Source organism: Hemiscyllium ocellatum, chromosome 9 (assembly GCF_020745735.1).
Source record: "Hemiscyllium ocellatum isolate sHemOce1 chromosome 9, sHemOce1.pat.X.cur, whole genome shotgun sequence".
Lineage (NCBI taxonomy): Eukaryota > Metazoa > Chordata > Chondrichthyes > Orectolobiformes > Hemiscylliidae > Hemiscyllium > Hemiscyllium ocellatum.
In genome coordinates, this window is record NC_083409.1 from 68,441,528 (window position 1) to 68,452,034 (window position 10,507).

A 10,507-nucleotide genomic window follows, 5' to 3' on the forward strand; every position below is an offset into this window, starting at 1 on the left:
CTGTGCTGTAAGTGAGTGAGTTCCAGGCCTTTGATTCTGTGACAGTGAAGGAATAATAGAATATTTGCATGTCAGGACATTGAGTAACTTGGAAGGGTACATGCAGGTGGTGGTGTTCCCATGTTCTTTTGACAATAGAGGTCACTGGTTCGAAAGGTATTGTCGGAGGAGGATTGGCAAGTTTCTGCAGTGCATCTTGTGCATAGCACACACTACTGCTACTGTGCACTGGTGATAAAGGAAGTTTTCATTTTAAGTGGTGCTAATGAAGTAGTCTACTTTTTGATGAATTACATTGAACTCCTTGAGTATTGTCAGAGCTGCACACATGTAGGCAAATAGAGAGTATTCCGCTCCTGACTTGTTCCTTGTTGATGGACAGGCTTTGGAGAGTTAGGAGATGACTTAATCACTGTAGCATTCTAGCCTCTGACCTGCTCTTGTAGCCACTGTGTTTATATGTGTGGTTCAGTTCAGTTTCTCTCACTGGTAATCCTCAGAATATTAACAGCGAGAGATTCAGGGGTAGTTGTGTCATTGAATATCAAGAGGAAATTGTTCTCTCTGGTTGAAGATAGTCATTGTCTCACAGTTGTGTGGCACATATAGTACTTGCCATTTCTCAACCTGAACCTGAATGATCCCTATTTCGAAATGCTTCCAAAAACATTTCCATTACTGGAATTAATGACTGCCCTGTAGTTCTTGTTCTAATGCTGACACTCATTTTTGAACAAGAGCATAGCATTTTCAATTCTCCAGTGCTCACAGGCTACCATTGTAATATAGGAAGATTTTAAGTTGTGGCTATGCCTCTATAATTTCCATCCAACAAGGTACTTCCAAGGTATTGGAAGTGGTCAACATTCTCCAAGGCCACCTTGTGGACCTTGATGATTGTAGCCAGACCAGGTTGATGGAATACCTTCATCTTGTGGTTGTTCAGGGTTAGTGATGCAGCTAATGATCATGAGATTCAGCCTACAGTGCCTTACCCATAAGGCCTCTCTGGCGAAGTGGCTATTCCGACAGCCATCTTGGAATCACTGGCCCGAGACTGTCCAAAGTGGACGAGGAGCATCTGGGAAGGCATCAAGTACCTTGAGACTTGCCGTTGGGAAAAGGGAGAAACCAAGAGAAAACACCTTAAGGAGTGCACTGCCATACCAACACCCCACCCACACCTTCCCATGACCACCATCTTCCCTAAGTGTAACAGAACCCACGGTAGTTGTATGGTTTGTACAGTCACCTACAGATTTATCCTGAGACTGGAAGAGAGTTATCTTCTTGTGATTGACCACCGATGATGAATATCCATTCTTAATTTCCTCAGTATGCTTAGGACCATTTGATTCTGGTGATCTGGAGTTTAAAAGAGAAAATGATGTATTTTGAAATTGATCCCGTTTAGGTGGATGAGTTTATTGGGTTGGTGTGGGCTTTGTTTAGGTGAGGCGGTACTGTGGATTTCCAATCCAATCCACAACATGCTGCTGATTCTTATTCTGGAGATAGTAATAACAGCAAGCAGTAGGTGGCGCATTTGCCACTCGTCTATTAAATGCAGCAAGGTCTCCTGAATGAGAGTTGTTCTTTTGATATCCAGATGAAAGTAACAACCAGAACCGTCATGTAGAACGCGAATTTGCAGCATATTGGGTCGTGTATTTAATGCCGATAGGTCATAATCGAAAGTGACAAAGGTAAACAGATATGCCGCTCCAAATTGTTAGGATCTTAAATCTATGCAAAGTTCATTCAGGATGTTAAGATTGAAGAGAGATATTAGTTAGGTGAAAACAATGACTGCAGATGCTGGAAAGCAGATTCTGGATTAGTGGTGCTGGAAGAGCACAACAGTTCTCCACGCTTCAGGGTCTCTGCCTTTATTCCTGATGAAGGACTTTTGCCCTAAACGTCGATTTTGCTGCTCCTCGGATGCTGTCTGAACTGCTGTGCTCTTCCAGTACCACTAATCCAGAGAGATATTAGTTCCCTATCGCTCACAACACGCAAGCAAACTGTTCAGTCTGTTCCATTTAAATTTGGTGTTAAAAAAAAGATAAAAAAGATGAGGCCACTGCAAATACTGATGCAAAAAGAACTTTTAACAGATTTATACTTATCGGAATTAAAGTTCCGGCTGACGCTTGAGCTGAGTTGTGCTTGCACAATGTTAAAAAAAAGACCTTTGTTCCTTTGAAACAAGTATACACAGAAACAGTTCGTTCAGATTTACCCAGCATCACACTCCGGTCTTATTGCCCGCCTGGAGAAAATAATGCATTTCTGTGATGTAAAGGTCACCGCTAATCCAGGCTCAAAATTCAACGAGTTAGAAAATTCGAAACAAGAAAATAACTTCGTTCAAATTGATCTTCAGGTTGCATTCGTGTATCTTGCATTTCCTCCTAATCGGTTTAATCGTTTTTTAAAAAAAATATATTTCTTTTATGCATCAATCGAACAATGTGTATATGTTCTGGTTGGTGTGGCCTGGTTTTATGTAATGCAGAAACGCGTCCTTGGCAGGTAGCTAATTGGGGATAGAGAAATTACACCGTTGATATTAGTACATTATTCTAATACTTAGTCTTTATTTGCCACTACATGGTTTCTGTAGGGACGCTTGTGATCAGCTGTATGTTTAGTTTAAATCAGCTTGTTTGTATTCGACTGTGTTTGTGGAATGCTTTGGAAATCAACACGGTGGATTCACATAATCATTTAGAAAAGTACTAAGTGTTGGGAATGTGAGAGCCGAGTGGCATTTGGAACTGACAGCTGCTGTTCACGTTTGCTGCTACTTGTTGAGTAACATGGAGTGAAAATCCACCTCGGCACCTGTTGCAGTTCACCAGCTCAGTACACTGAAATCTACACTTACGGAGCTGCCCTTTAGGTTGCTTTCTTGGATTACAAATGACCAATTGCGGAGGTACCATGCCATTTCAGTCACTTATAATAAATGTATTCCAATGAAGCACCGTATTTCTACAATAGTTCTCAAAGTAATTCCGCTTTCAGTACAAGTCAGCACTTGACAGAACCACACTGGTCATTGCAATAAATTATTCAAATTTGTGCAAATTCTCAATGCAGTAAATAATGTGTTTTGACAAGAAAGGTTCTAAACAGGTAACATAAATGGCGGAATCCTACACTTAATTATGGAGCCACATTCCACCCAGTGCAATTGTCACGAGCATTGTCACGCCAGTTAAATTTATATTTCTTCGACAAAAAAGTTTGCAATAATCTGTTCGGTGGCCGCATTGAGGGTATTTACATTTTCTTGCCTTAAACCGCCAAAAAGGCACGGGAACGATCAGCCGATCCGGAGCTTGTGGTGATGAGAAAAAGTATTCCCCGTGATGCACACGAAACTCATTTGGATTCCTAGTCAGAATCAATCTGGAAGGTCATGTTGCAAAATTTGGCATTCTGCATTTCAAGTGTTGCACTTGAGAATGTATATGGGAGGGGCGACAAATCTGCAAAATAGGGATTTGAGCATAATTTGAGCATAATAATCTGAGCATACATTTGCAAATTATTTCAAAAACACGCTGTGCTTGAAATTGGGCACTTTTTAAGCAAAAGAAGCAATTTAAGACTACAGATCCTATGATTTTTTTTATCAGCGGCTCTCAAGTATTATGTTACAATAGCAATTGTATGTGTGCGCGATGCTAATAGTCTACAGACAGTGAGGCATGATTCCATTATTAAATTGCCTCTCAAAATAAATCTGAAGTTGGTTTATTTTGTGAACTGCCAATAGACTGGATGTGGTGAGAAAGCTCGAAGCCCAGATTGTCGGTTTACACTAATGCCGCGGATTCTTGCCTTGTTTCGTGTTCATTCACAACTCAGGTAGTTGTCTCCTTCCTTGGGGATTTCAAATCGGTTTAAAATGACGAACAGGTCAGTTTTTTTTTACAGTTGCCAAACAGAGCAATGCTGCCGCTGTTAGCTAATTGAATCTTTGGAATTGTTTCTTGTATAATTCCGATGTAAATACCCTGTATATGGAGATCGCATGTCCTCGCTTGTTAATAATGTGACGGTGGGGTTCTCATACAAGTCCAATCAAGTACATATTACAGAACCAATTTCAGATGTTAACATCGTCTCTTAATAAATTTTGTAGCCGGTGCAATGTCGAATTGGTGCCTCGAATTGAACAAACTAAATAAGCTGCAACAGCCCTCCTCCATTTTTTTAATATCCTCATACGAGAGGGATATTTGCCTTTGTTTAGTTGAATGCACTGTGTTCCAATAAAACTTTTTATTGAATACTAAATAGAATTACAGTAAAGTCGTTTTTGCAATGACAGATTGTCTCAAATAGGATTGGAACGGGTGAAATTGACACTCAACTTGGAAGACAGCATTTAATAATAATTCGATTCAAGAATTGAAGAAATCGAAGATAGCATTCTTGTAATCAGATGATACAAGAGCATGCCAGCGGCAGAGCTGGAGAATGATCTTGCTGCTGACATTGAGTCCCTGGGTGAGGTCCCTTTAAGGGAAGCCTCGGGTCCCTTCACCAGCTCGACGCTGACGTCAGAGCCACGTGACGCCCCCTGCCGGATAAATGGCGATTGACAGCCGATTGAGGAGCAGAAGCGTTTTCCGCAATCCTCCGCTACTCGCGAAAGTTACAAACGAAAACTTTGCATTCTGCCTCATCCGGCTGGCAGGCCCTGCACCGGCCTTATGCATAAGTGTGGAGCCGGGTCCGGCCAAACAGTGGCGAGATCAAAGCAAAGGAAAAGGAGCCAGACCCCAACTGCCCCGATCTGCAAAGTGCTCGATGAGAAATAAAAGAGGAGGGGGATCTCTTGGTAAGGACTGCGGGCAACTTGAACTGCTCTGAGCCATTCGGAGCCACTCCACTAGGGGGTCTGGAGACTGGAGATTTGCTTTGAAGAATCTGGGCCGATCACTTCCACAATGACTCTGGGTGCCGATATGTCTGATCATTCTCTGCTCTCCGAAGATACGGACATTGATGTGGTCGGTGATATGAACGGAAAAGACAGCAAATACGGCAGTTTTCACTCGGACAATGATTCCGATGATAACCTGAGCAGAAACGTTTCTGAGAATGTGGAATCTCCGGACTTGTCCGGACGATCTGACCCAAGTCCAACGCGGGCAAGTGACAAGCCGTGTAAAAGTACTCTGGTGAAGCCTCCTTACTCTTACATCGCCCTGATTACCATGGCCATTCTCCAGAGTCCAAAAAAGAGACTGACCCTGAGTGAGATCTGTGAGTTTATCAGTAATCGCTTCCCCTACTACAGAGAAAAGTTTCCTGCCTGGCAGAACTCCATACGACACAATCTTTCCCTGAACGACTGCTTCGTGAAAATCCCCCGGGAGCCCGGGAACCCTGGCAAAGGTAATTACTGGACCCTGGACCCCGATTCCGCAGACATGTTTGACAACGGCAGCTTTCTCCGCAGGAGGAAACGGTTCAAAAGGCAACAACCGTCCGAGATCTTAAGGGATCACAGCAGTTTCCTGCCAAACTTTGGATATGGACCTTATGGCTGCGGCTATGGCATCCAGTTGCAGAATTTCCATCATGCCCATCACCATGCCAGCCCCAGCACTTTCCCATTCCAGTCCCCACATTGCGCAGTGCCATCTCCAGCCTCAATGTTTCCAACTCCAGCCATCCCCTCGCTTTTGCACGGCGGCGAGCTAACCAGGAAATCTTTCTACCCACAGTTGAGTCCCACTCTACCCAATCTGCAAGGACTGAAAGCCGACCCGAGCCAGTCCAGGCCTTCCTTCTCCATAGACAATATCATAGGGGCTGCTCCTTCAAATGCTCCCGGGTCGCCCTATTCAGGCCCAGCTGGAAGCCAAGCCCAGGTATTGGCAATGTTAACCCCGGCACTGACACAGGCCCAGACCCCACTGAACTTAACGCACGAAAATGTTCTACAGACTGGACAGAACTTTTCAAGCAAACTCACAAATCTTAACACCTGTCACTATTAAATTTTTCGTCCCATGGCAGGTAGGAATTATACATTTTTGAATATTTGAAACCACACAGCTATTTCTGGAAAAAAATGGCAAATATATTTATCATATGTACATATGTAAAATACAAAGTATGTGTGGAGAATACTGAATTCTTAATGCCATACTTTATAGTGTTCTCTGTACTGAATGTTAAGGTCTTTTCAACATGTTGATCCAATATACTGCTCAAGCACTGTTGAAGGACGGTTAGGGACCCTCAGGATTATTAAACCGTTTTTTATGTACACTGAGTAATTTACAGACGAATTTGTCGAAAGAAGAATTAATAAATTAATCTTTTAACATTTCAGTTATTAAGGTTTAGTCCCTAACTACCAGTTTTTTTGTAATTATTTGTACATAGATATAAGAAAGATGTACAGCTCACCCACTTCACGCCTGCTGTCCCGTTGGTTGTGCATCGATCTATTTTATGAGGGATGTCTGTGAATAATCGTACTGTTTGTTTCAAAATGTCCATCCGGTCTTTTGGTGTAAATTAATAAATGTTTTAAACTCTGAAACATATGTCTTCAATTTGTATGTAATGTTCGCACATAAAACTTCAAACCTACATTTAGGAAAGTATCACTCTTTATGATTTACAACTGTGTTAGCAGAGCTGAGGAATGACTATATCGTTAGCATCTTCTGCAAAATAAGTTGGCATAAACTACCGAATTGTACCTCAGAGTTTTCAAGTTCGATAGAATATTGGGAAAACCCTGGGTTTAGCACAAATAAATGGTATTGTTCAAATTAACGATTTTGCGGACAAGAAGTTGAGGCGCCCATTTAAAAGGGGTCAAGGGACATTAATTTGCAGTGTTGCTGAAACTAAAGCTTGGATTGCATTATTTCAACAACTTTTACATTTAAAATGTATATTAATTGTTAACATATTGATGAATGCACATTTAAGGTTCGTAATTTCAGTTCTAAGGAGAAACCAAAAGAACAATCAAGATATTTCTGATGAAATGTAATTGCGGGCTGGTCTTTTTACATTTTCACGTTTATCATTTTCTCAAAGGCCTTCTGCGTGTTTCAAATCGTGTTTTTGAATAGAACAGCAAACGGTGGAAGGGCGTTTTTAATGGAGTAGGTATCGACTCGAGTAGAAACAGTTTAGTATATTTTTAAAAATTCCTTATTCTTCTAAGGTGTAAAGTTTAACAGGAATCTCCATGTTAGTTCACCTGTACATTAGTTAGTTTTTTTGGCAATTGAGGATAGTTAAATCTAACAATGTGCAAACTTTTGGTGCTTATCAATCAGGTGACACTGGTGCTCCTTCCTCACTCCTCGTATGTCAGTGGCTTGTTGGTAGATTTGGGTTTAGATATTATTTTCTGGACAGCACAAATGTGCAGAAGCTTTGTATCTGCCGTAATCCACATAAAACCGGCGAGTTTGTTTATGTTGTTGATAATGCCTCGTCCTGAATAAACGACTCCCAGTGAGCGGTCTCCGTTCCAGCTGACACATTTGCTTTTGAAAAGCGATCTCTCCTCTCAGACAGTTGGTTGTCTTTTATGTTTGTATTCCTTTGCCTGGACAAAGGTTGTTTAAGACTCGAGGATCTACGCCACAGGAGAAAATAGATGGGCAATGAATCTATTTTAAAAGTTTGCTGATTGCATATTTTGCTTCGTATTGCAATTTTTTTTTATTTGTTGGGACTCTGTGCAAATTGCTACATTACTGCATATGGTTTTACTGACACGCTTATTACCCCAAGATAGCTCTTTCTGAAGGTTTCGATGATGCGAAAATATGTTTTCTCTGCAGTTTCAATCCTCAAGATGTCAGTGCAACTGTTTTTAATTACTGACATCAGTCTGTACATATTGGCCGCATAATTTCGACTAATTGGCAAAAAATGAAGACAATCTTCCAGAATCAGCTGCAGGATAAAAGAAACACGCCTAATGAAAATATAGCTTCCTCTTGTCGGGCCCATCTTAGATGCATTGTTTAAAAATCACATCACAGCGGCAAATCTTTTTTTTAAAAAAAAAATCACAATTTCATCTCCTGCTTAGCGCTTCCCTGCTTTTGCAGTTTTTTTGTGCATTTCAATGTGAAAGGCATGATTGAAAGATCCAATAACATAGCTAGACATTATTCTTATTTATATGCTGCTATTCCCTTATATTTCCTAGAAGGAGCAATTACTTTCAGCAAATGTTTTACGGCTGCCATTCTCATAGCATGGATTTCTTCACCTAAATTAATGTTTCAGTTTACGAAACTGGCCGAGAGGAGGATTTATCTGCACCGGATAAGTTAATGCGCCATAAAAACAAAATTCTTTTTGTTTTTATTTGGGACTTCCGGCATCCAAAGTATTTTGCCTTTAGTTTCAGAGGTTAGTGTGACGGTTAATTTATGTCTTTGGAGACCATTAGTTTATAAAGCATTTCGGTACTTCTGAAAAAAAATTGTCAGTCTTCTAGGTGATAGAATCTGTTCTTAAATTGTGGGAACTTGCCCAATCCAGAAACTCGAATGATAAATTCCAGCCTTAATGCATGTTTAAAATAACAAACTGCGTTTTTCTCGGGTTTAAACGTTGGTTTTGTAAAAGATTGCAAACACACCTGAACTGTTAGGAGAAGTGCCTCGGCCTCAGTTTTTGCTTGCATTTGCATGTTGTCTTACAATCTGTGAAGCTCTTTGAATGGCAACACGCACATAAAATGTTTGCGGTGTGCACAGCACGGAGCCGCACAGTAAATAAGGGTCTTTTGCCTTCAGCACAAATCTTCTAAGGACCGTGTTAATAAGGGATTGTTTGCAATAACAGCAATAAAATCGCCGAAGAAACAGTACCTGTTTTGCAGTTGGTTGTGTAAATTTCACGTTCTCGTTCAATGGCTCATCTCGGGCGCTGGAGGTTGGATTGTTTTAACCCGAGTGAATGCTGCTAAATGTACAGTTTATCGGTCCGCTTAATAGAGGTTCGAGTTTCAACCCTTCCCCCTTCTCATTCTAAAGCGGCTTTGCCCATTAACTGGATCACAGGATTCTTCTGACGGTGGCTTTAACATTGATTAGGGGGATTTTTTTTAAAAACCTACGGAGTGGAAAGGGAGTTAGTCAGCTTTGTACCCGCTGTTAGGCCAAGTAGCGGAAGCGTGTTCGAAGTGAAGGATTCTTGAATTGTGGCAAGGATAGGCATCTGGTTGGCAGATAGTCAAACGTTTTACCCTGGATGGGAATACAAGCAAAGTACAGATGTATGAAACTGCACTTTAAGGAGATTTTCGATACATCCTAATTCAGCAGAAGGAATCTTGAATACTGTAGATATTCTTACATTTAAACAATAAATCAAGCAATTGCTAATGGCATACAGTTGTATTTAGCAAAAACACAAAATAATATTAGCAGAGCATTTGGAAAATGTACATATTCTTTTCATCTGATGACCATTTTCCCGGGTTGTGATATATTGAAAAATGTTAACTGTTTCTTAAGATGGCTATGTAATATGATGCTGTACGTTGTTTATGGTTACATGCCTAATTACAAAGAAAAGCGCATGTATTTTTGTTCGAAAGAAGCTGCGAGTTTTAAATTAATTACGACGAAATGTAGGTTAGCATGTTTAGTACCAGCATTAACACGAGCTAACAAATATCGGGACTTTTCATAACGCTGAGGTTACTATGTGGAACTGCAATCAGCAATAAGCTATACTCTTATCAAATGTAGAGATGATTATTTGAGACGCTGGTGTTTTGCATTCGTATGCCTAAAAGCATTACACTTTCAAAGATTTTAAGACCCGAAAATTTACACGTTTTAATTTCGAAATGTGGGCTGTGGCATTTGCTTCCCCTTTCGAAGAATCACAATTAAATCGATCGCATAAAATACCAGAAAGAAACGTTTCCGCATATAAGCGTTAAATATTTCTGGATTTTTTTCAGGCCAATCTCCCAAAATGAAACAAATAATGTTAGTTGACAGGAGAAAGTGCAGTTCAGTTAGAAGTTTTTTTTTAAAAAAGGCAAGCTCTTTCATGACAGGACAAAAACAATGTTATTTTCACCCCTTGCTATACATCTGGCAAAAAAAATCTGATACTGAGTTGGTCGTGTTGCACTGTAAGTGTCGTTTTCCTTTTGATAACCTGATAAAATATCAAAATGAGAGTTTCTGCATTTTGGTCCCCTGCAACAGGTGTCGGGTTCGCTCTGAACAAGAGGGGTTCCTTTGATCCTGAGATTGCTGGTGTCATCCATCCGAACTCAATTCAGATGCAAATCGTGTGGGTTCTTTTCCTGCTTTGATGGTGAAGAGAGTGGTCCAAGTGCAAAGATTGTTGTGGGGCTGGAGGATGTGTGTGGCGCGTTAACGCGGTTGTTCCAATGGATTATATGACACTGGATCATCGCAATGATTGTTATCAAAGAAAGAGTAGGAATGTCTCCCGGAGGAAGTTA

At 40.7% G+C, this 10,507-nt stretch overlaps 1 protein-coding gene across 2 annotated transcripts; it reads left to right on the forward strand.

Annotated features, from left to right (window-relative positions):
• The first annotated feature begins 4,634 nt into the window (after window positions 1-4,634).
• Window positions 4,635-10,301, forward strand: foxd2 (forkhead box D2). Of its 2 annotated transcripts, none has more exons than XM_060829815.1 (2): window positions 4,635-6,045; window positions 10,245-10,301. In XM_060829815.1, the coding sequence occupies exon 1, from the start codon at window positions 4,968-4,970 to the stop codon at window positions 6,024-6,026; it is 1,059 nt and encodes a 352-aa protein (XP_060685798.1). In that variant the 5' UTR covers window positions 4,635-4,967; the 3' UTR covers window positions 6,027-6,045; window positions 10,245-10,301. The 2 variants fall into 2 exon arrangements, with proteins under 2 accessions (XP_060685798.1, XP_060685796.1); XM_060829813.1 differs by lacking the exon at window positions 10,245-10,301 and adding an exon at window positions 6,418-6,577.
• Window positions 10,302-10,507: the final 206 nt, after the last annotated feature.

Bases quoted from the DNA above. Each gene is read 5' to 3' on its own strand.
- foxd2 (XM_060829815.1), top strand. From the start codon at position 4,968: ATGACTCTGGGTGCCGATATGTCTGATCATTCTCTGCTCTCCGAAGAT.